This window comes from Ixodes scapularis, unplaced genomic scaffold (genome assembly GCF_016920785.2).
Source record: "Ixodes scapularis isolate PalLabHiFi unplaced genomic scaffold, ASM1692078v2 PGA_scaffold1__304_contigs__length_218370807, whole genome shotgun sequence".
NCBI lineage: Eukaryota > Metazoa > Arthropoda > Arachnida > Ixodida > Ixodidae > Ixodes > Ixodes scapularis.
This window is the reverse complement of record NW_024609846.1, coordinates 29,132,355-29,157,971: the sequence shown is the minus strand read 5'-3', so window position 1 is coordinate 29,157,971 and position 25,617 is coordinate 29,132,355. Positions and strand designations below refer to the sequence as shown.

The window sequence follows — 25,617 nt, the reverse complement described above, 5'->3', positions numbered from 1 at the left end:
ACCAGATTCCGACAGGAGTCGGTCAGCGTCGGCCGCGGGCACCGTGAGTAGGTGCACCGCGAGTAGCGTCGGAACGTGGACGCTGCGCTGCACCCGCTGCTCCCTGTCCGTTCGGCGCATCGGCATCAGAAGCGGCGCTCTGCCCTCCGTCACCGGTTTGCTCAGTCATCACCGTTTTTCTAATTTGCCTCGGTGGAGAAGGGGGAGGAAACGCAAAGGTCTCCGTGTAGGCGTGCGTGCTTTCGGCACCGCAGCCTTCTTAACAAGCGTGGTCGGCCGCCGATACACATATCGAAAATAATCCGGTTCAAAATGCCTGCATTTCAGTCGGACCACGTTGAACTTCGATAAAAGCGATAATTCGAAAAAAGCGATTTCGCTATTACGAGGGATAACTACTTCGATTCAGCATTTCAGTTGTGAAATAAAGCCTTCCTCAAAATTTCTGTGTACTACTTTGCCAGGATAAAGCAATGTACCTACTTCTGTCTAGGATGAAACTATAGCAACTGAGAGAAAAGGTAAATGCTTAGAAAGAAGACGCTAAGCCTTCTCTTCAAATTGACTTGCCTGTCTCGATTATGTTTTTTTTTTTTAATTAAGAACATGTAAAGATCAATCACTAGTTGCAAAAATGTCTGCTTTCAAAAACAATTTATTTCTGGAATGCTGGCAATAATACTTGATTTACGATGACCATGTACAATGCACTCCGAATCATCAATCACAATGCATCATCCACAATGCATAAGTTGGCAGACTTTTAAAGGAAGCCTTAGATGGTAAACGAGGAAGATGCATTTGTGACTTGGCTTTGTACGAAGCCACTGGAATAAGGGTTTAACCAATACCTTTAGAAAAATAAACACAATTCGACAGTATTTTTATGACTACGGTAGCTCCACCTACGAAACGAGTGTGGAACTTGCTTCATTTCTGGAGTGAGGATGCTAGTAAAGAGACCATCCAAGCACACTGATAAAAAACAAAAACGTCAAAATAATGTGTGAAGAGGCATACCAAATGTCAAGCAACACCTACACTTTTAAGAGCTAGGTGAGGGTCACAAAACCAGGGTCTTTTAACACCCTTTTGAGGAATGCTAAAAACAACCTCTAGACACGCTACCACAGATAAATACCCGGGGGATTACATGACCTAAGGTTTCCTCGGGGGATTAAGAACACCTACGACGCACTGGATGGTCGCGTTTCTGCGACAAAATCGTCCTTGAGCATCACTGTCTTGAAGAGCAGACTTTGTTCGAAGCGACAAATTTCATCACACTAACTTGGTCCTGGTACAAGATTCTCGTATGTACCACAAAACGAAATCGGCGCAGCACACGACCCGTCTCCGTAATGAGAACATTTACAACGACGAAAAATACAGAGAAGTCAAGTTGAGGCACAGTCCCCGCTCAGGCACGCCACGAGCGCTACGACTCGTGCCCCTGGCAGTGCGGCCTGTCCCCACGGCCTTGCCTCCGAGGTGCAGAAGCGTCGGGCGGCCTGAATCCTTCTGCCTCGAGGCGCGCCACGTGACGCGCAACGCTCTGCCGCGGCACCCGCCCCGCCGAAGCTTCTCCGTACGACTGCACAGCGGCGACGCGCTCCGAGCCCCCGTCGGCCGCGGAGGGGGACTCTGGCGTCCTCAGCCTTCGCTCGCCCGTCTCGGAGCACACAGACGAAGACCGCGATGACCCGCGCTCCTCGGTGCGAGGAGACGGCACGCACTCCGTCCGCACGGGCCTGCACTTCACCGTTATCGTGACGGGGACGGCAGAACGACCCTTGAGCGTTGAGGTCGCCGTGGGGAGTTCCAGCGAGTCCGGCCGGCCGTCCCGGCACTCGCGGTGGGCCAGGGCGTCGCCGTTGGCGCCATCTCCGCGCCGGCCTTTCCTTCCGACGGAACCGTCTCGGGACGACGTAAACAGCAGCGCCCTTTTGCCTCCTTTCTTCACCTTCACAACGTCTTCGGACGACAGCGACGGCCTCCCGCGGGTGGAGCCATCGGCTTCGGTGCGTCGGTCTCTCGGCACTGTGCGAACCCTCCCGTCGGCGTCTGCGGAGGACGACCCGTGGCTGAAGCAACAAGCTCCCGAGAGGCCCTCCCCCGGCTCCTTGGCGGTGTTCTTCTTGCGCGGGATGGAAAAGCGCCGGAGCTGCTGCAGCGTGCGGTCGAGGGAACGCCGGGCCTTGGTCGGCCGGGCGTTTGCCGAGGCCCTCGCGGCGACCTCGTTGACATCGCCGGAAGCGCTCGACTCGCTCGTGGTGGGGCTGAAGGCGCCAGGGCGGCCCTCTGGACTCGCACTGCCACTCGAGGTGGTCTCGCTGCCGCCTTCCCCCTCCCCGTGCCACGATGTCGGGTCCGGGTACTGAGCATTGCCGTTGCTCTGGGACACGGCGGGGCCCTGTGGACGGGGAAACGAGCATCCGGTCATGGACGCGGCGTTGAGAACACCTGTCCACAATCTGCAGCGTCCGGCCTGCCCCCATGTTAAGTTTGAGGCTGCAGCGACCGACAGTTTTCGCATGTCTGAATTCTGGCTGCACTTAACGACTATCAAAATTTTAGAGCGCAGCTCTTAGGGGCCCGTTCCCGGCTTGAGCGGCGTCGCCGTCGCCGTCGGCGTAACCAAGGTCATCCCAAGGTCACGTGACCCCTCCCAAGGTCATCTCAAGGTCACGTGACCCCCTGAAGGTCACATGACCCCTCGAGGTCACGTGACCCCTTCCAAGGTCATCTCAAGGTCACGTGACCCCAAGATGACCCCACGTGACCCTTTGAAGGTCACGTGACCCCCAAGTCACGTGACCCCTCTGAGGTCACGTGACCCCCGAGGTCACGTGGTCGCCTCCCCAAGGTCACGTGACCCCCGAGGTCACGTGACCTTTTCCAAGGTCATCTCAAGGTCACGTGACCCCCAGGTCACGTGACCCCTCTGAGGTCACGTGACCCCCCTGAGGTCACGTGACCCCCCTGAGGTCACGTGACCCCCCGAGGTCACGTGACCCCCAAGGTCACGTGGGGGTCACCTTTGGGGTCACGTGGCCTTGAGGTCACCCCCAGGTCACGCCTCCCCGAGGTCACGTGACCCCCTCCCCGAAGTCACGTGACACCCCCCCCCCCCCCCCCCGGAGCATATTAAAGAATGAGGGGAGGAGGAGAAGGGGGAGGGGTCTACTCTCCCCTCAGTACCCTTCACTCCTCCTCCTCAAGAGCTGCGCTCCAATTCGGCGTTACAGGGATTTGTAAACGGCTTTCACTTTTTTAACAAATCACCAAGCACACAAAGCTGACTGAAAAAAAAAAGAGATTATTTCAGTATACCCTTACTATATACTGAAATAATCTCGCAACAGAGTTCTGTTTACTACAGAATTAGACAGCATGTTCAAGTTCTGAACATTGCAAAAAAAAAAAAAACTGTAAAACTGTTAGTTCAATCAAAAAAACAAAGCTTTCTCTATGAGCTACAAACATTAATGGCATTTTTTATGTAGAATATTACGATGATGCAAAATCAGCATGTTGCAGCAAATATGTAATCTTAAAAAATATAGAATAAATGTTAAGGTTATTCTCAAGTTTCTACTCATTCACTGCTACTAAAGCTCATTTAGAACTGCACCCTTGTACAGTTGGATGTCTGGATAAAGGTGGTAACAAAATGAAAAATTAGATAATAAAACCCAGCTACACCTAACCAAGGTCATTTAGAAGTTCTACTACGGTATCCTTCTACAAGTCTTGAATTTGAAAAAAAAAAAGAATTTACAATTAATGAGGCGCAAAACATGTCAGAATATTGCAGTCTATAGACACACGTTTGCAAGTGTAGCCATTGGCCGCATTATGGCCACGCCCAAGCACACCTCAAGCAAGCAAGATGGCAAAGCCCCAAGGCTGTACTCGCAAACGTGTATACAAGGCATGCTTTTGTTTTGAAAAATGTACTGCAAGGTGGAGTTGTCCTATCAGCATTCATCAAGGTCCTTTTTCATTTCCAATACTTGACGCCCATTCTGGACAGGAGTGTTTTTTCCTCAATCTGAGCTGGGGCTAAGCGAGACATGCAGTCAACCCCGCCAATGTCACTTCTCCGCAGTACACAAGTGCACGACGAAAAGCATGCTCAACAAAGCTGACTATAGATCACTCAAACAATGAGAAACATTGCTGAACTGCCGAGTCCAGTCAGTGTTCGATATGAGGATGAAATTGAATATTAGTGTGTTATTCAGAGCGATAGATAGAGGTTCCGAAAAGTTTGGACAGTGTATCGTGATGCTCTCACAGTGTAGCGGAGCAACTTTACGCTTCGGTGAAATGTTGGCACAAATTCCTCACATCTTGGTGCAATGCACCAGAATGCAGAAAACTAATCCCTTTTGCACAGTTTGGCACAAATGCTGCACCAATCACACCGCAAACACATGCTCGGGTACAATGTGTCGGACCTCCAGCAGCTTGCCTGGACTCTGTCAATTTCGTCAAAACACCCATTCAATCGTTTAGAACCATTTACACCCGTTAAATCGCTTAGAACATTTTCTGTCCAAACGGTTTCCATGCCTTTGAAGTGATGTCACAGACGTGAAGATAACAGTCGTCGTGGTAAGTTGGACAATTAATTAAAATAAGTTAATTAACCTTTTAAATTTTGCTTTTACGGGTCATGTTGCAATTGCAGAAATTATGGTAATTACTATTAGAGGCCAGACAAATTAAAATAATCGTAATATTTTATTCATTTTTGACATATTAATAAATAAATTTCAAATTTTTTAACCTGATTTAAAAATTGTGCGCAAAAAGCTCGCACCGCACTGTTTGAAAGCAATTTTCAAATCAGGCTACAAGACGGAAAATTTAAATAATTATCTCACACTAATAAACTTTTGCAAATTATTTTAATTGGTCTGGCCTCTAATAGCAATTGCCGTTGATTCTGCAATTGCAACATGACCCACAAAACCAATAATTAGAAAATTAATTAACAGATTTTAGTTAATTAGTCAACTTACCACTACGATTATTTCCTCAGCTATAATGTCTGCCAAACTCGAGAAACATCTAGCAAAGACGGCTAGCAGTTTGCGCTCGTTCTTAAAAGTTCCGTTTCCAATAGAACATATGAACTTGTATACTTAGATGACGATAGTTATGGACGTAGCGAGACTGAATTTCGGAAAGGGTCGATTAAATTCTGAGAAGCGTTAAAAGCCCAAGTCAAAAGAGCTGGTGTCCCAATTGCTACTAAAGCCAGAGCAGCCGACACGCGAAGCATCTCGCGCATACAGTGTGCCCCACTTATAAAGATACCACATATAACGAGGTACCGCTTATAACAATCAATTTCAAGAGTTTCTAAACAGGAAATGATCAGTTTCCAGTGCAGATACAACGGTAATCGGTTATACGATTGAAATTTCGGGTTTTTTCATCATCGTTATTAGTGGGTTGCACTGTATCACGAGCATGGAGCGTCCAATTTCAAACTATAAACAGCACAGCAAAGCGAAACACTGCGCTAATACAATGTTAATAGTTTGCCAAAGACGAGTAGCAACATCTCCCGTGGCGGGTGCGGTTTCGCATCTAGGCGTGCACTTTCAAACATGCAATTGCTGCCGGATGGGTATGGCAACGATCGTCAAAGGGTTAAAGAACAGTTTTTTGGGAGCTCAGTGTCCCCTTAAAGAATAACGGCAAAAAAAAGTTTTTTTTTTTTTTTTAAACAGCCTAATTAGGACGAAGGTGTCACAAAACAAATTTTACGTGATTTTTTTTTTTAGCAATATTTACTTTACAGGATGTAATTTAGTTGGAATCAGAACCGCCCCACATTTGGAACTCTTGCTTTTTCACCCCGCGTGGAGGAGAACTACACCCTGCCTCTCGCTCTTGGATTTGCTCTTGGATTGACTTGGCTGCGGAATTGAACAACGTACACAGTGTCTCGACTTTCGCTATGTCTTGTGTGCGTACCAGCCTCTTGTAGCGACTGCGTTCTGTGCGAACTGCGCGCAAAATAGACCTTGAAGCGGCCAAGAAGCGTCAACTTCTTGGCCGCTGTGAGCAACTGGGTCTTTGGCCACACGAAGATATGCCACAAAGGGCGGCTGCCAGCAACGAAGACAGCACACCTCCCGAACCTTCGGCGCGCCTGGACGACACAGGCTGGTGATCACTGTGGCGATCACTAACCTGGCAGCACTTTACAGAGCAACGGCGTCGCTTTACAGAAGCTGACATCTACAAAGAATTAACATTTGCATGTGCAACCAAAAAACAGTGATGTGATTGGCCTAAGCCGTTTTGGAGCACCTTTTGGAGCAGCCAAAACACTGTTTTGGAGCAGCAAAACTGGCTTTTGGAGCAGCTATAACAGTGTTTCGGAGCAGCAAAAGTGGCTTTTGAAGCAAGTATTCTTAGAAAAAAAAAAAAATTGTTTCAATTATTTTTTGGACACTTTGCTCGCCGCAATAAACAAATTATAGTCCAGTTAGACCACCTGGGAGTCTCTAAACACGTAACTGAAATGCCAATGACCTGACACATTCTGCAATGCTTCAGTTAAATGATACGTATATATATATATACCCGCTATAGGTAAATAAAAGCCAAACTGCACATATTACCATTTATTTCAAAATGACCAGCTCAGTATAAATAGCACAGCATTAGGTTGACTAGTGATAAAATAAATTAAAGCAGTCTCCAACTGATAAAACGCAGCACGTAACTACTGCAGTGCAATACGAAATTGTCGCACGATCGGAGATGGCCTGTTCAATCGAAACCATGCCACTCCGCTCCGTCGCCAACTGGTTCCCAAAATTGCATGCAAAATGTAACTGTCAGCATACGACAAAAAATGAAAGCCGTTTACAGCTCCCTGTAACACCGAATTGGAGCGCAGCTCTTGAGGAGGAGGAGGGAAGGGTACTGAGGGTCACCTGTTCTCGGGGCAGGGGGGGGGTGTCACGTGATCTCGGGGGGGGGGGGGTCACGACCCCCCAGAAAAAATTTTCCGCTAGATTTAGCGATGAATTTTTTCCGCTAAATCTAGCGGGGAAATGTTTCCGCTAGATTTAGCGGGGTTTTTCCGCTAGATTTAGCGGACAAATTTTTCCGCTAGATCTAGCGAGGAAATTTACCCATAATGCACCGTGCGGTTACGCCGACGGCGACGCCAAGCCGACGCCGCTCAAGCCGGAAACGGGCCCCTAAGAGCTGCGCTCTAAAAACAGTCCAGCAGCACGTGCTTGGCAGGCCGGCAGGCAAGGTACAAGCTAAACACACAGAAAAAAAAAAGAAAAAGAAAATAACCTGAGCATATCGATGCAAGACATCACGAGCCAGGGTGAAAAAGTTCTTGGAGCGCTTCGTGCAACGACTGAACTCGAGACAAACAAGCGCGCTGAGCGGGTTCAGCCTGTAGACATTGCATTCTTTTCTTTGGATTACTTCCCTTCACCAACTTTCTTTCGCGGCAGATTTTTCACGCACCGGAGTCCCTTCCGAAAGAAAACCCGCCGAGAAAAACCTAGGTGATCAATATTTCGACACAGAAGTCTTTGAGCTAAAGAGGGATTTTTTTAGTAGCGTATTAAATAAGAACAGGAATGTTGATGAACATGCGGCAGTATTTAGTTTCATTTTAGAAAGCGGCATATCTGCAGCGACGTGGGGACGGCAACACCCGACGTCGCGCGACCACGGTGACTGGCAGGCAGGAACCAAATATAGTTTTCCCATGGCCGTTGCTTTCAGGAGCGAGTGCTTCAGCTCACTAAGGAGCTCCCGCCGCGCAAAAGCGTGGTTTCGTTTCATAGCATGACGACATGGCTGGTACACTAGCACGTTAGCGTCGGAGCGCCGCACACGTCCGCGTCATCGTTTAAAAAAAATAATAATAAAAAAATTTAAAAACGCGAGACGATGGGGACGCGGAACGAGACATGACGGGAAAACCGTGCAAGACCGGATGAACGATTGAGACGATTGATGCCGGGTACTTTGTGTCGGGCGGCCGCTTGCGCCACCTAGCTCACCGCGTGCTCAATTGCGGTACTCAGTTTAGTTTCGGTTTATAAAGGCGACCAAAATTGGTCCTTTGGCGCAGGCTTGGCGCAGATTATCCATATCTTGGCAAAATGTAGCAGGATGTAGCAGGGTTAGCCCCTTGGCGCAGTTTAGCGCAATTGGCGCAGCAATCACATCACTGAAAAAAGAAAGTATGCCAGCAAAGAAAACGCCTTACGAAAGCAAAGAGAACACCCCAGAAAAACTAAAGTAACGAACCGCGCTATGAAAGCCAAAAACCCCGCGTCGCTTCCTATCACTACCACCTGCAACAACTGGTGTTGGTGATAGTGTTAGTGTTAGCTGCAAACTAAAATCAGTCTCGTGCAATATTGCAGTAAAAATTTTTATTCTTTTGAGGCGAATCGGTTTTGTGACATGCTTGTTCCAATCAGGCTGTTTAAAAAAAAATTTTTTTCTTTGCAGTTACTTTTTAAGGTGAAACAAAGTATGCCATTCTTTTCCAAGTCCCGCTACACTTTTATTTTTCGCTCATTTCTTCTTTCCTCGCAACCCCCTGACAAGGATTCTCTGGGCTCCAAGCACGCGCAGTCGGGCGAACGGACCGACGTGACGCACCTGGAGGCTGAGCCGCTTTTCGCCGTCCTGCACGAGTCGGCGCCCGTGGGGCTCGCACTGGGAGAGCACGCGGCCGTGGGGCCGGCCGCCCTCGGCCTCCCCGACCCGGACCACCGTGACGTGGGGCCCGTCCTCGTAGTAGGCGTCCGACCGGATGGCCCTCTGGCGGTCGGCCACGCCCCCGGGCTCCGCCCCCTCGCTGCTGCTGCTCGAGGAGGAGGCCGCCTCGCACAGAGGGGGCGTCGTCTGCGTGATCCTCGATACCTGGTCGCACGGCTGCGGCCACACGGAGTGCGAGGATTAAGGAGAGACTCGGCTCGCACGAAGCTCCCGTTCGCGATGAGTTTGGCTACAGGCGCCAATGAGGTGAGAACGGCAGGAAGGAGCTTCGGCTTTCCCGCCTCCAGCGCAAGCTTTCTACTTTCGAGGGTGCTCTAGCATCTCCTGCACCTCGAGCGACCAAAGCGCGGCAGAAGGCACAAAGCCCATGCGTGAGGTTAGGCGCTCAAAAGAAATGCCCTGCCGTTCTCTATCAGCAAGTGACTAGAAGGGCACGCGAAGGCCGAGCTCGGGACATCGATACTCTTTTTCGCTTTCTCTGCACTCCGTGCTCGGCGAGGAACGGACCGCCGGTTTGTAACCTCATGGCGTCGACGCGACTGCCGGCTTTGTTTTCTCGCAAAAAAGACGCCACAAGATGCGAACATTTCAAAAGTTAAAAGCATTTTTTCCTAAATTCGATAAAAGACAACCGTTCGTCGTAAGCCGTCGAAGTAAAAATAGTCGACAACGCGCTTTGTAGATAGCGATGGCTGTTGTTGGCTCGTGCGGCGCGACACGGTCGAGTGGAACCGAGAGCCAATGCCGTCTACGAGCCACGTCGTTAAAGGGAGGCCTACGCTCGTCGCCGGCAGAGGACGCTTCCACGTGACTCTAAAATCTCCAGAAAATCGCCGGAGTCTTTCGATTCAATTTGCATACCGAGCTGCGGCACTCGCTCCCCCGCTTCCATTTATGGAGCCAACTTCCAGCAATGTTCAAACACTCCGCGAGGCACGGTTCGATGACGAGCTGCAAAAAACCTCCAAATGTTCGCTCAAGCCGACCCGATACATTGTCAAGCATCCGGACGACTACGGGCACGCCGCCATCTATTAGAGCGCAGCTTTTAGGCGCCCGTTTCCGGCTTGAACGGCGTCGGCGTCGCCGTCACCGCGCGGTGCATTATGGGTAAATTTGCCCGCTAAATCTAGCGAAAAAATTTCCCCGCTAAATTTAGTGGAAAAATTTCCCCACTAAATCTGGCGGAAAAATTTCCCCGCTAAATTTAGCGTAAAAATTTTCCCGCTAAATCTAGCAAAAAAATTTCCTCTCTAAATCTAGTGGAAAAATTTCTCCGCTAGATCTAGCAGAATAATTTCCCCCCTAAATCTAGCGGAAAGACTAGCGGAAAAATTTACCCGCTAAATCTAGCGGAAAAATTTCTCTGGGGGTCACGTGACCCCCCGAGGTCACGTGATACCCCCAGGTCACGTGACCACTCTCCCCCCCCCATAACACGTGAACCTCAGTACCCTTCCCTCCTCCTCCTCAAGAGCTGCGCTCTAATTCGGCGTTACAGGGAGTTGTAAACGGCTTTCATTTTTTTTATTTATTCGTTCAGATACCTACATCGCCCAGAGGACTTTACTGTAAAGACGTAACACGATTTGAATACACATTTTGCAAAAAGTATAAAAATATATGTGTAATAAAGTAAGAACAAAATGTTTATAATTGCACAACACACTTTCACACTCTTGCAACCAAGTACGATTGAGAGAGACGAGACTTGTTAAAACCTCTTAAAATTTCTTAGGACGAGAGAACACACTGGCGCCATCTATGCGGTGACCCAGGAACTGCATTTCACAAGAGTGAAGGTTTTGCGGGATTTCCGAGGTCAAATGTGAGTAATACGTATAAGAAAGGCTCATTTATGACGTTGACAAAGGTTTTTTGAGCCAAGAAAGAAAGAATAAAGCGCGAGAGAAATGGTAAATATGCCGGACCGCCAAGTTTACACTGCTACCCAAAAGATGGCGCCAGTATGTCCTCTCGTTGCAAGAGGTTTTGAGGAATCCAGTTTTAAGAGGTCGCAAGAGTGTGAACAGGTCTTAACAGGCACCTCGTAAAACTGAAAAAAAAAAAAAAAAAAATGAAAGCCGTTTACAACTCCCTGTAACGCCGAATTAGAGCGCAGCTCTTGAGGAAAAGGAGGGAAGGGTACTGAGGTTCACGGGTTATTGGGGGGGGGAAAGGTGGTCACGTGACCTTGGAGGGGTCACATGACCTCCTCGCCAAGGTCACGTGGTAGTCACGTGACCACGGGGGTCACGTGACCTCGAGGGTCACCTGACCTGAAGAGAAATTTTTCAGCTAGATTTAGCGGGGAAATTTTTCCGCTAGATTTAGCGGGGAAATTGTTTCGTTAGATTTAGCGGGGAAATGTTTCCGCTAGATTTAGCGGGGAAAGTTTTCCACTAGATTTAGCGGGGAAATATTTCCGCCAGATTTAGCGGGGAAATTTTTCCGCTAGATATAGCGGGGAAATTATTCCGCTAGATTTAGCGGGGAAAATTTTCCGCTAGATTTAGCGGGGAAATTGTTCCGCTAGATTTAGCGGGGAAATTTTTCCGCTAGATTTTAGCGGGGAAATTATTCCGCTAGATTTAGCGGGGAAATTATTCCGCTAGATTTAGCGGGGAAATTTTTCCGCTAGATTTAGCGGGGAAATTTTTCCGCTAGAATTAGCGGAAATTTTTCCGCTAGATTTAGCGGGGAAAATATTCCGCTAGATTTAGCGGGGAAATTTTTCCGCTAGATTTAGCGGGGAAAATATTCTGCTAGATTTAGCGGGGGATATTTTTCCGCTAGATTTAGCGGGGAAATTTTTCCGCTAGATTTAGTGGGGAAATTTTTCCGCTAAATTTAGCAGGGAAATTTTTCCACTAGATTTAGCGGGAAAATTTTTCCGCTAAATTTAGCGGGGAAATTTACCCATAATGCACCGCGCAATTACGCCGACGGCGACGCCGCTCAAGCCGGAAACGGGCGCCTAAGAGCTGCACTCTAAAAACACGGATGAATTGATGACTTCACGATCGAGACTATTTTATTTTTGAAAGACGATCAGTGCTGTATCCAGAAATTTTCTGGGGAGGCTGAAGTGGCTTGGATGTTCACGACTTAGAGTGCGGAAAGGGGGGTCAAAATGCAGGCATTTTGACCCCCCTGGGTTTTGGGAGGGGCTGAAGCCCCATAAGCCTCCCCCTGGCTAGACCATGGACGGCGATTCATTAACACAGCAGTTGGGCTTCCGCGCCGTCCCCACCTGGTGGGCGTCGTCATGCGGCGGCAGGGGCGGAGGCATCGGGGGGGCCTCGTACGGGGGCGGAGCCTCCCCGGGCGGGACGTAGGCCTCGGGGGGCTTCCAGAAGCTGTAGGGGGGCGGGGGGTCCGGGCAGAGGCCACCCAGCCCCAGGGCCAGGTGCTCACGCCCCACCAGGAAGCCCCCTCGATCGTCCAGCGCCAATTGCCGCGCCAGGCAGGCGTCCTCCAGGTCTGCCGCCGCCCGGCAGCCGTTCAGCCCTGCGCACCCGCCGCTCACTCAATCGGGGCCGCTTCCAAGCCCTCCGAGCGCGGTGCCCGCAACATGTCTCCGACCGGCGTGTCCTAAAAAGTGGCCCCTCAATATCCACGCGACATCGTCAAAGCGTCTTCCTGCCGCCGGCCAGGACCCTGGCGGTGTCACGACGGCGGTTGTGGATGTGACAGATGCGTGTTCTGCTGCAAGTCGCTCTCTAGCTCTAGTCAAAGGAAGCGTCAGTAACCGGGAGTCGAAACACCGCGACGACGGCGACGCTCGCTCTTACTTTTTGCCAGAACCTCTAGCACCAACCGCCAGAATCGAGATACCCGACGGCGTGACATGCCGGCTTTTACGACATCATCTGTTTCGGGGCCACTTTTGATGCTTGGGTGGAATAGGACACTAAACACACCGGTCAAAGACGCATCGCAGGCACGATACTTGGGGGGGCGAGGGATGACTTTGTCTCCCCGCAAGCAAGCCGGAGCGATAAGAGCAAGTGCGGTGCCATAGTTTTATCCGCAGGAGCATGCATGGCATGTAGTGATGCAAAAACTATCGATAAACCGAATATCGATAGTTTTTTCAAAACTATCGATAGTGTCGCAGAACTATCAACAGTCGACTATCGATAGTACTATTGATAGTTCTTCGGCAGTCCACTATCGATAGTCGACCATCGATATTAATATCGGTAGTTTTTCGATAGTCGACTATGGATGGTACTATCAAGAGTTCTTTTACTATCAATAGTCAGATTTCTGGTGACTATCAATACTATCGATAGTACTATCAATAGTTTTGCACTACTAGAGTGAACACAGTTGCCGCACTGCCACTCGCCTCCCTTCGTCCTCTCTTCGCCTAAACTCCTTGTCTTCGTTATCACTGAAAGCTGAAGCAAAGTTGAGATGGTAAGTACTTGGGCTAGTTGGTGTCCCATTTGAAAAAATAAAGTGTGAAAAAGAGAAGAGGGAGCGACGCAAAACTACTAGTGTCGCAAAACTATCGATAGTAAACCGTCGACAGTACAGTCCATAGGTTTATGATTGTCGACTATCGATAGTTTTCCGATAGTAGATTAACAATAGTTTTTCGATAGTCGACTATCGATAGTATTATCCATAGCTTTTCGATAGTTGACTACCGATAGTACTATCGATAGTTTTTCTATAGTCGACTATCGATAGTACTGTCAATAGTTTTTCTATAGTCAACACTTGATAGTACTATCAATAGTTTTTCGAAATTCGACTATCGATAGTTTTTCGATTGTCGACTATCGATAGTACAATCAATAGTTTTTTTACTAACGATAGTCAGATTTCTGGCGACTATCAATACCATCGATAGTACTATCGATAGTTTTGCACCACTAATGGCATGGCACTCTCAAAGCACGACGCTAGCTCCTGTACATAATCCGTCGCTGCACTTTGGTTACAATAAATGCTTTGCAAGGTAAAAAAACAGGTAATGAGCTTAGTGAGTACGGTAGTTCTGACTAGCGTTTTCATCGCCTCAAAATCTTTGCAAGTGTGCCTTTTAAACTATGAAAAAGTGCTTGATTCGAAATAACATTTGGTGATAATAAAATTGGTTCAAATTGCCAGGTCTGCTTAGGTGTTTCCTGGAAAAAGCTTCCACTTCCTAGATGCCCAAAAGCTGCTATGCCACTGAATGTCTCAAAGAGAAAATGGAAACGGGGAAGAAGTAATGAAATTAGGCACAAGAGGTAAAACTATACCATATGGCACTTCAAGCACGGGTCCAGGCCACCCACACCTCTAGCAAGCGGCCGTCATCGAATCGCGAAACCCGAACGACACGAACAAGGAAAAAGAGCCGACTAAACAACCTAGAAGTAGTAGTTGTAAAGTCCTGCAGAGACAGCACTGCAATTTGATATGCACATGCAGTTGCTCTGTGTGTGGCTGAAATTCGACAGAGTACTCTAAACAAACGAGTGCTACAACAGTAGCAAAGGACGCACGAGCCTTTCACACGCTGTGCCCAAGGGTTAGCTGGCTGGCATTGTTTTCCTCCTTTTGTAACTCACTGTGACATCTCCCTTCTCTGCTTATTTCACAACCACACCCTCGCAGTACAGGAACATCCTTTTCACCCACAAAGAACATTTTTGTATGAGCAGCAGTCCTCTTGAATATCTGGAACCCCACTCTCCAACAATTCAACCATATTATATTAGGGCCTGGAACTCTCTTTGCGATGACACGATTGTGACACCAATCTCGGGATATTCTGACATTACATAATAAAACCTTTTGAAATGTGTTTTACCCTTGTTGTCTTTCTCAAATGATCCTCCTCTCTTCCATTTTCTGAGTTTGCCATAATTTTTTTTTTTTTTTTAACACATGTGAAGGTTAGTTTTTTAATATTTCACCTTTCACAAAGTTTGTCTAGCTCTTCTATAATGCCATCTCAACAGTGTCTCCCGTGTTTCTTCCGCATTATTATATCATCAGCTCCCCCATATACAATGCCCGGCAGTGGGCATTTAAGACAACTGACTAAATAAATACTAAATAAACTTGACTTGCAAGTAACTGACCAGCAGCACCCAGATATGAATGGTCGCTAACCCGAATGTTAAAGGGCAGTCAGCTATAAAACATGGAGTAAATTTGCCACCTTTACAATAGAATTTGAGAAACCACTTCTAGTTCCCATCACATGAGCGGTACAAGCTGGGAATCTTGCGTGAAGCAACAACTAAACAAGCAACAGTCAATGCCAAAAACACAACAAAAAATAAAGTTATTTAAAACTATGCTAAGTGAACTTCATGCAAAAAGAGAGAGAAAATAAATGAGGGTTGTGAAGAGTTTGGCACGATGTTGTACATTATTCGATACAGTCATTATCGCAAACTACATCGTACAAGCTCTGGCAACTAAAGATAAGGTCACTGTAGTGCCAGTCGGGTTTATGTCAAACTTGGCGAATGATCCGAAATGAGAGCGCTTCAGAGGGAAAGGAGGGGCACAAGAGGCACCCACTGCGTATCATGACGAGCAGGCGCCGCTTGCGCAGCCGATGAATCATGAAGAGCAACAGTGCTAGGATGAGGAAGGAGGTGACTGTGCTGGCCACCAGCCGCAGGCCCAGGTTAGTGGCACTCAGAACGTCCGAGCCTGCGAGCAAAGAGAATGTGGGGGGACAGCATTTTGTAGGATTAGGTTAACGGAGCATCCTCTATTCCCACGTAACAGGGATGCAGTCACAACCTTCTGAATTCCGAGGAAACTAATCCCACGAATGGCCTTGACAGGCATTTCTATGCAACAAACTAGACGTCTGCTTTTCTCCACTGGAGGGGCGCATTGATGTTGGAGATAAGTACAAAGGATGTTACAGATATTATGTCACAGTGTCTGAACCTGGCTGCTGCACACACAGTAGACAAATTGCTATGCCGAACAAAGAAAGCGGAGCTATAAATGCGTTAGGACCTGAGAGATGCTGTGATCTGTGAGATTTGTGAGATTTAGCAAATTGTATGTTCTGTGAGATGCGTCCCGGGAAAAGCCCAACCGTCTCTCGGTCGCAGCCCAAGCATGACACAGAGTAGAGTCCGGTTGTTGCTTTTTTAATGGCGCTTCAAATCCCAATGACCGTGCACCCATACCATGCACCAGGCCTGTTCTCTTGCAAAGTGCGGGTAAGTGCGTACGCCTGGCCACGCTATCTCTCGGCCACCAGCTGATACATGACATGCTGCATGAAAGCTTATTCCAACTTCGAGCGAAGTGCCTCATTTTTTAGATACCACATTATCAGGACCAAGACCATTACCTGAATTTTATGCAAATACTGAATCGGTCAGAACAGCCACGATCGGAGATTCTTCAACTGTTTTTCCCTTTAAAAAGATGGTTTTGGTTGAACGTCCCTACAGTCATTGGAAAGTGTGTAGTATGACATCTTTCACGTCGCCATTGTGCATATCGAGTAGGTAGAGCCTGCTCTGAAGCTTTACAACTGTCAATCTTTACCCCTTCAAAACGTGTTCAAGTATGAGTAGTTTGCAGTCATCTATTTCATCTGTATTTGGAATTATTTCTTCGTTCATAAGATTCAAACATATTATGACGAAAGTATAGAAATGATGGCTATATCTCTTGAAGTTGGAGTTGATGAAAAGCAAATGTGATCCGACCTATACTCCATTCACCCCTAAGATGAGACTGCAGTGGAAGCTACGTCCTCGTTAGACCAGTCATATGACTCTCGCCACGTCATCATGCTCCCGGCCATGCCCACGCGCGGAGAGCAGGGTCCAGCGATGAGAGGGAGGCAGCCGATTGGTTCGGCGGGCATGTAGCTCCCACCGTAGTCTCAGCTTATGGGTGAACGGAGTATACCATAAAGCAAAAGACTCTGCATAGCGCAGTTCAGCTGCTACCATCACAAGGAACATCACTACTTGTTATGTGTCAGCTTCTTTCACTACAAAGGAACACCTTCTACTTTCTTGACGAGAGAGACAAGGGACATAAAGAGAGGACCAAGGACCTGAGAAAGTTGAAAAATTTTTGTGACACACGAGAAAGGACAAAACTGTGACAAGCAGAAATGAGGATCACGATGCACAGAGTCTTAAAGTGCGCCATGTACCATCTCCGGCCTCGGGTTATTGTAGTGATGAACATGTTCACACTATACCGAGGAAATTAGCACACTGGTAAATGTACTGGATTAGGAAAGGCTAATAATAAGGAATGGATTTTGACGTATACCCTCTTCTTATCCTTTCCTAATCAAGCTAACACAATGTTGACTCACATATTTGTGTCAGTTGCCTTCACTAAAACTCAATGACAGTGATGACAGATGCAACTGCGAGTCGTACGTCACGTGGCAACCAACTACAGGGCTAGCCGAGAAAAGCATTCACCGGTTGTATACACAGATTTCCATCGCTTATCACCCGGGAAGAAATGCCAGGTCCCTCGGCTGTGGACGCAAGCGCAGCGTCCGCCACAGAAGATAGCTATTGCAGATGTTCAAAATATGTTCTACACTCCAGGTGACAAAGATGACAACACACAACAGGCGATTATTGAAATAGTCAATGGGCACACTGACATTCCCCATCTGCGGCTGATCAGTCACCATTTAAGTGACCGACCTATCTACACCTCGAGCCGGTTGTCACACGAATTTGAAGTTAGATTCTGTGATTCTGTCATTGCTGTCCTTTCACTGTTCCGAATGCAATTGTTGGAGGCACCAGTACCGGCCAATACTCGAGTCCCTCTTTTGAGACGACAACGAGCAACTGCACTCGGCAAGCTGTTCCAAGCGGCGTGTGCCAAACAAGGGGCAGCCTTAGTTGATGGAGTAATGCCACGCTCTCCTCCATGCCGCCTCAACAGCAAAGATTGGAGAGTCTGTTACCGCAGAAGCACTCCAAGCCGACTGAGTTTTCACGACGACCGATTACACCGAGGGTTCACGAGTGCATTTGGACGGGAATCGAAAATTGTGCGCTAATCCCGTCTTTGGGTTATACTCTAAAAGAGGGCCTTTCCTTTATTTTTCAATCTTTTACCCAACTACCCCAACTCAATATTTCCACGAACGGCAAATCAGCTCGCGACACCGACAACGAGCAACTTGCGTGGAATGTGCTGCGCTAGGAGTGCCGTGTGCCGATCGCCAGGACGTTATTCGATGAAATGACATTAACTTTCACGCGTAATAGGGGCAAAAACACAGGCAAGCTGGTGGATAACTTGACAGACATTGTGTGTTATGTCTGATTTTTTATCGGTCCTCATGTCCGGTTTGTAAGGGGGGCATTAGTTTCGTGCATGCAGTAGTCCCATACAGTTGCACGAACACGTGGCTTCGTCTTGCGTGTCATTAGTGCAAGCAGCTCTGACAGCATCGCACGAATTACGCTACAGTCTGTCGCGGGTACAGAATAAGAAGACGAGCTCCCCCCCAGAGCCCTCACTCTGTCCGGGAGGTCTCAACGCGCGGCAGGCAGCGGAGAGCCGGCGCTCACCGTCGGGCGAGCCCAGGGTGGTCCCGTTGCAGGCATAGTCGCAGCACTCCCCGGAGCCCCGCAGATAGGGGGCGTGGCACTGGGCGGGCGGGTAGCACGAGGTGATGGAGCACGAGTCGGGGCGCCCCCGCTGGCAGGTGCACCGCTCGCAGGGGTCCTTGCCCCGGGGCGTGTAGCGGTCCCCGTGCCCCACCAGGCCCCCCAGGCGGTCCACGCAGCTCGAAGAGCCCTCCCCCTCCCGGGCGGGGAGGACTCCCTCCTCGGTCTCCTCTGCGTGAGGTGGCAGCAAACAATTGCTGCGATTTGGCTACGGCGCCGAAAATAAACGCTTCGCATCCGTTGAGCGTGGAATGGGCATCAGCCTCCGTTTCAACGACCAGGTGTTCGCGGAGAGTCAACTGCGTAGTGGGCGCATAATCGAGAAGGGAATTACGCAAGGATCAGCGCAATATTAAAAAATTAAGGTTACCGAAGTATTATAATATTTTTTCAAAGCTAGATTGTGCTTTGAGACTAGAGAACCCTAACCATGTAATCATCTGAATGCTGTGAGGCTCCTCCCACTCTTTTTTTCTTCTCAACCACCCATTCTCCCTTCGCCCGGCATACTGCAACGAAATTCTAGCACCTATTTTATTGTCTAAATGTCAACCACATTGTGGGCACACCGGGTACACCAATTTTTGTTCAAAATGACACCAAAACATAATTTTAAACGAATAAACCGATTATTCGACTGCGCCTGGTGGATGTTCTCGAATGTCATTACGTCGAGCTTCCCATAAACGCAGCTCCACCTCATAGAAGTACGGCCCCAAGCTCTGAGTGCATATAGGCTGTCAAAAATGGCCAAACCAAAGTGTTGTTCTCTCCCGCACCTATTGAACTCCTGCGTGGAGCAGGGAGTTTCAAGCAGAGGTGAATCACTTTTTCGTCTTGGCTGGCATTCCAGAACCAGTAACTGGCCAGCTTGAACGGTCAGGTTGTAACGCATTGGTGCCATTAAGTAACGAAGCCCACAACCACTCCAGCCTCCCTGTAGCCATGCCCGTGTAGTTGTAAATGTGACATCACAAACGCGTTGGAGGCACTGGATTTCCAGCGACGCATCGCACTTTCCGATGGCTGCTCTTCGAACGCTCGCTAGAATCGACCATTTGGAACGAAAAATATAGCTATCCATTTAAAATAGTCATTAGCAGATTTTGTGTATCATGTTTAATATTTTTAACATCCCGGTTTCATTAGGCTCAAAACAGCGTTGACTCTAAGCGTTGACTACATTATCCAGTGCCAGGAAGGAGGCAACCAATTTCTACTGACTACGTTCTCGGTACCACTCCTATTTTACGCATCACCACAGTTTGTGAATTCTGCGTATATTCTGACAGCCATCTTTCTTTTTCTTTTAATGTATCCCAGGTTGTTAGCTCTGCGTTTGAACTTTTGGGCATGATTTACCGTTTGACCAACGAGTTTTCAAATCCCTCGTGTATTATTCGCCTTTTTTGTAGCTTTATTCGTTCCAGGATTGAGCTCGCCAGATCTTACATTATTCGAATCAGAACAAATTGAACATGCTCAGAAGAGGCTCCTTTGTATGATTTATGATCGGTATTTCTATAGAAAGTGTTTTTATGATTATGCCTACATTTTTAGAAATCTCAACTTACAGTCTTTATCAAGCAGAAGAGTTGTGCAAGACGTATTGTGTTTTAATAGAGTGATTCACGGTCAACTTGATTACGCTATATTATGTTCTGTAAATTTCCATGCACCTATCCGTGTTAGCAGACATGCCTGTTTCTTTTATCCTTTTCATCAGGAGAAGCTATGTCCCATTTCTTGCATGCAATTTACATTTGATGACATCTCCAGTAACTCTGTGGATATTTTTGTTAATTAGAAACATTTTAATTGCGAGGTTGAGTGACTCTTGTACAAACAGCTACCATATTATTTTTAAACCTTTTCTATGAGATTGTATGCATGAATGTATGCATGTTATGAATGTATAGCTGCTCGTGAGTATGCTGTGTTTTGTACCTAAGTGTGCCATATAAACTGTAACAAGGTGTTGAACTGGGCGAGTTGGTAAAAGTTTAACATAATAAAGTAATAACTTTAAAAAAAAAAAGCTTTAACATTTATTATGGCAGTCTCATACAAAGACTGTAGCCGTTTTGAGACGCAAACAACAAAAAAAAATTCCTCTCCTTACTTGTTTTATTGAGGGGTGCAACCATCCAGTTGGTAATAGAATGGGTAGTTGAAGAGGAAAAACAATGAGAGCCTTGTCAATGCACTTTCTGTGAAAACCAGCATGTGGAAGCGGAAGCTGCTTACTAGTGGCTATTCTGTGAAGCACCGATTTCCAGCACTAGACGGCCAAAGCAAAACAATAATTTCAGTCCCTCCAATAACGGGGTCACGAAAGGAGCGGTACCAGTTCTTGCTAATGCAATTTGTCCTCGCAAGGACACCCATTGGGGGGGCTGCATGCGTGTCGCCAAACAACCTTGCCTGAGGGCCCAAAGGCTATATCAGATGGTCCCATTCCACTCGGATGTTCCTGTGTCGCACGTTAAACATATCAATTAGCGCAAAAAAGACAAGGATATGAAGTATACAGGACAAGCGCTATGTCACACGTGTTTACAACGCTTCACAAGCTACTCTAAGATAGGAAAAACCTGCTGGTGGAGAAGAGTAAAATTTGCAACATGTTTGTCACAGATGTCTAAAGGAGACAAACTGTCTTCCCTATGGTAATGTTACAGGAATCATCCTGCCTTCGCCCTCTTTGTTTTTATGTAATCTTAGTTGTTTTTTTCCCTTTCACTAATTCATTAATGGAATATAGGGGGTTTGAGACTCGGACTTCCTCACAATTTGATCCTCCATGATTCGAACGAGAACCTGAACTTTCAGCATGCCAAAACGAATGTCCACAGTTGTATAATTTATTTGGTTTGCACAGACCTAAATTTTTAATTTAGTTCCTCAAGTTTAGAAAAACATATAGTTGCACACATATAATCTGTATGTCTCTTCAATTGACTGATATTTTCGATGATGAACCATTTATTATAGTATACAGTTGGTTGTCAACTGAAAGGGACACTGAGAGGGGATTTATGCTTGCCAGGGTTTTTATCTGTACATGACATATGAGAGCCCAACTACCCAGAACACAATTTGCCACTCGATATTCGTTTTCTTTCTGCCCGAAAACCGCTGATGAAGAACTGGCGGGTTTGAGACATAGAGTTATTACAATAAACGCTAGAGGCTCAGCTGGCGCTAGTGTGCTGTTGCATTTTGAAGCAGACAGCAAGCAGTCAGAAATTGACTTCCGGTAATGCATTTCTATGGGAAAAAGCGAGTGCATTTTCTCTTTGCGCTCGATTATAAGAATAAATATCACAAATAATTTGTACGTACTAGGCACATTGGAACATTTCTCAGTCACGCAGACAAATAATTGGTCAGTTACAGCATTTTTATTTGAAATTCGTGGCATGAAAAACGGTGCTAAAACCGCTTCATACGTGTATTTATGTGCACTGTCGGACACTGTTAGCGCGAACACGGGGTCGACGCTTTCCAGCATGGGGGATTCACGTGTCAAACGAACGAAGGACATGTGGAAAACCAAGAGAGGCGGCAAGAACTATGCAGTAACACTGGGTAAGTAACTCCTTGTGCTTGCAGACGATCAAAATAAATTGAAAGTCACGTAATATAGTCCGATTTGCAATAAATAAGTACTGCTTTATTCTTTCTGCTCATGAATATCTGCGAAGATGCTTGTTCTGGGTTCAAATCATCACCCACACGCTCCAAATCTTTGCAAATAGGGGGAAGCCAGAGGACAGGTGCACGATAAAAACTGCCCAACATAGGAAATAATAGAAAAACACACCTTTCGTAGCCCACATACTTTATTCTTTACGTTTCGAACGTTTTTTTAACCACTCGTAAGGATGCACGACGGGGTCATTTTCTTATAGTGAGAGGACAGGCATATTAGCAATATATAAGCACCAACGGAATGCTGGCTGTAGAGGCGGTGGCAAATTTCGCGCGCCGCCAAGACGGCGTTTAGTTTTAGCTTATCGGTATGTTGCGCTGAGCCTCGGTCATTCGTTTTGCTTTAGCGCTTGCATGTGTCTTACTTTGTTCCGTCTACTACGAACGGAGTTGTATATCCCCCACGGGGGGTCGTTGTCCGCGGGCCTTGCCTCTTACCCGGGGCTCCAGACACACAAATCTACGCGGGCGTTCGGGGCAGGCACCGGAGTGCGGCTATCATCGGCTGGCGCGCCATTTCGTAAACTGGGCCGCGTCTCAAGCTCGAACGACTTCCTCGAAGACTTCGGGTCATGTTCCAGTGTTTTGTGACTTCGACTCGAGAGGCACCGGGTGCAACTGGTGTATACACGCCGGCGTGGACCCGGCATCGTGGGAATATCCACGAGACGGCTTCCCAGGCGCGCTTTTCGTTTACGCTGAGGCTCCTGCCCGCGCTCCGGGGGAAAGGACGTTTGCCGGCGGGGCACGTTTCGACGATTCTCGCCTAAACCGAGAATTAGTAGATCTTCCTCGGAACATAAACATACCGGGGTTTAGACTCTCAACCGCAGGGCCCGATCTTAATGACCACCTCGGCAACAGCAACGAACTCTCGTGCAATAGGTCGAGAGTGCGTCGGGGCCTCGACCCAATGGGATGCAGACGAAGCCCTCATTGGACAGAGCGGTTTCCGGCGCACTGTCTTAAGCCCTGACCGAGCGTGTGAGCCTCGAGTTGGAACGGGCTTGCGAGCCCCTGGCTGTTCTCCTCCCGTTACCTGCCGCATGCGGCAGCCCTTGTTCGCCGGCTACTTAGCCATCGCCCTCACTGTGCGCGGTAGGACACTTGACTTCGTGTCTCGCGATCGTAAGCCTGTGAGGCCAGTTATTCCCAGTTGTTTGATTGTATCGTGCACTGTTCAAGTAAAGTTTTGTGTTTTAATCGAACACTAAGCGGTCTTGGTCGTCCCTGTCCCGAGTCCTCGCCGCCTACAGCCAGCTCTCCAGCAACCAGCATCGTTCCACGGTCCCCCGGCCCTCGACGGTAGACACCTCCAGGGTTCCCACCGAGGTCCGGGACAACAACCTTACAACTACTCTGGCGAACTCTGAACACACTCTGCATTCCTTTCGATCCTTATTTTGCTTAGAATCGTCGCTCATTTCTACATACCTTCCTTGAAACAGAGGTTCGGGCCTAAAATAGAGCGAAGTTTAACATCGTTCAGTGGTAAAGAAAAATGCTGTAACTAAAGCAATTACACTTTCACAATACCAATAAAGGTACATACTATCCGGTGCAACCAAAATGACAAAAGTTATTCATATTATTTTCCGGCGAAGACACAAAATTCACGCGCGTTTACCCATAGGAATACACAGGGAGGCTGGAAATGTAGACTGCATGCTGTCTGCTTCAATTTGCAACCGGAAGTCCCGTAGACACTAGCGCCAGCTCAGCCTCTAGTGTTTATTGTAATAACTCTATGGTTTGAGTAGCGCTCACTCTCTTCTCCGGGGTCACGAGCCGTTTTCTATGGTTTAGACACAACCACCAAAGATAATCAAATTCCTGGGTCATCGAAGGCACACATTCAATAAAAAATATAGAAATGAAATATGATACCAATTTTTTTTGCGGCTTCTAAAAAAACATAAATACATTGATTGAAAAAAAGAAAAGTTGCATAGCCACGTGACTTCCGGCAACACTCTCCTCCTCTATATTTCTTTCTCAATAATCCAGTTTCGGATTCGAGCAGTTGCATTTTCTGACATTATTAAAAATATATGTGACGCTGTAGCAAAATATTGATTGGGTAGTCCTCTGACATAATAAATTGCCTAACAAAAAATCAAAACAAAATTTGTGGATTTTTTGTGGGTGTCAGTGTCACTTTAATGGTGCCATTTAATTTAATTAATTACAGTAATTTTATTTCTGAAAATAAAATTACTTTTGTTTTTGGTTGCAGAAAGGAAACATCCCGAAGGCAAAAAGTCATTTGACCTCGGTCGGTGCTTTAAACCTCAACACGTAAGTATGACTGACTCTGATCCCTTTTCTGTACTTCACCAGACTGTGAGCGACGGTGAGATTGACTGCGCTATGGTCTCGGCGGTGGGAGGGTTTGAACCGCGCGATGGCGGCCCGACTCTCTCCAAGGTCTCCCGGCAGGCACGCCCTCGGAGATGGCCCTCCAATTTTAAATAAGCCGGCCCCGAACAATGGCTCGTCTTCCCCCTTTTGTTCACAGCGCGAGAAATCCAGGTTAGGCGGCTGCACTTCCGGAGTGACCTCCTACGCTCGGCTGAACACCTCCGTCGACGGCGGCGCGCTTCTTGCAACCCGTCTTTTTGTAGAATTTTCTTTCGCGTTCGGTGCGACGTCCACTCGAAACAGAGTCAATCGCCCGATCGGGGTTTTACGAAAGACTGCAAAGGCTGGTCGGTATCGGGAGGGACTGGTTCTCTCCCCGGGCGCCTGTTGAAAGGGGACACGGAAAAAAAACGTGACACGCATTGACAACGCTGTTTATACCCCAAACATACACACCCCCGCTGCCCTCACTATCGACTCGTCGCCTGATGCGAGCTCGCAACTGCGGCGACGCGTAACCGATAAATCTGTCTTTGGCCGCACCGAGAAAGCGACGGGACGACCGTGAAAAAAAGAAATTCCCTGGTAGTAGCAGCGCAAAGCTCGGCGGATCACACTGTACGGTTCGCGGACCACACATCCGGAGTGAAGCTTACCTCCGACGGCGATGTGAAGGATGGTCCCGCACACGATGATCGGCAGCACTTCGACCATTGCGAGTGTCGCGTATTTTCTATTTTCTTCCCCGACGTACCGGGCGATTATTTCGGGAGAAGTAGGCAGGAAGTTCCCAAGATGGTCCGGTTTGGGGCCGAACCGTGTTTGCCGTCGACGCGCACGGTTTGCGGATCGCCGCAACCCTGTTTCATGGCTGAGCTTGTTGCGGCGGCGATTCAAGTGCACTGTCGTCTCCGCTTGGCTCTTCGGGGCATTGGAGAAAGGCGGGTTTCTGCAGCGGCTGTCAGTGGTTGCTGCCACAAAATAAAACTTTACGGCGATCAGCTTGCGACAGAGAACCCGCTACACCGTTTCCAGAGTTTCCAAATCAATGGCGGCGATGATTTTTCCGCAACTTTGTGTTATCTCTACTAGGTGGCGCAGA

The 25,617-nt window shown here is 47.8% G+C and overlaps 1 protein-coding gene across 1 annotated transcript; it reads right to left on the bottom strand.

The window, feature by feature from the left end:
- Positions 1 to 637: 637 nt before the first annotated feature.
- LOC8029434 (serine/arginine repetitive matrix protein 2) lies at positions 638 to 25,593 on the bottom strand. The gene is made up of 6 exons (XM_029995165.3): positions 25,172 to 25,593; positions 18,342 to 18,611; positions 15,328 to 15,462; positions 12,047 to 12,303; positions 8,674 to 8,949; positions 638 to 2,413 (listed from the first exon to the last, which is right to left on the bottom strand). The coding sequence occupies exons 1-6, from the start codon at positions 25,227 to 25,229 to the stop codon at positions 1,439 to 1,441; spliced, it is 1,971 nt and encodes a 656-aa protein (XP_029851025.2). The 5' UTR covers positions 25,230 to 25,593; the 3' UTR covers positions 638 to 1,438.
- Positions 25,594 to 25,617: the final 24 nt, after the last annotated feature.

Excerpts from the sequence above, each read along its gene's own strand:
- LOC8029434 (XM_029995165.3), bottom strand. The coding sequence starts at position 25,229 with ATGGTCGAAGTGCTGCCGATCATCGTGTGCGGGACCATCCTTCACATC. Across the intron at positions 15,463-18,341 it reads CACCCTGGGCTCGCCCGACG|GCTCGGACGTTCTGAGTGCC; the intron begins GTGAGCGCCGGC and ends CTTTGCTCGCAG. Across the intron at positions 2,414-8,673 it reads AAAAGCGGCTCAGCCTCCAG|GGCCCCGCCGTGTCCCAGAG; the intron begins GTGCGTCACGTC and ends CCCCGTCCACAG.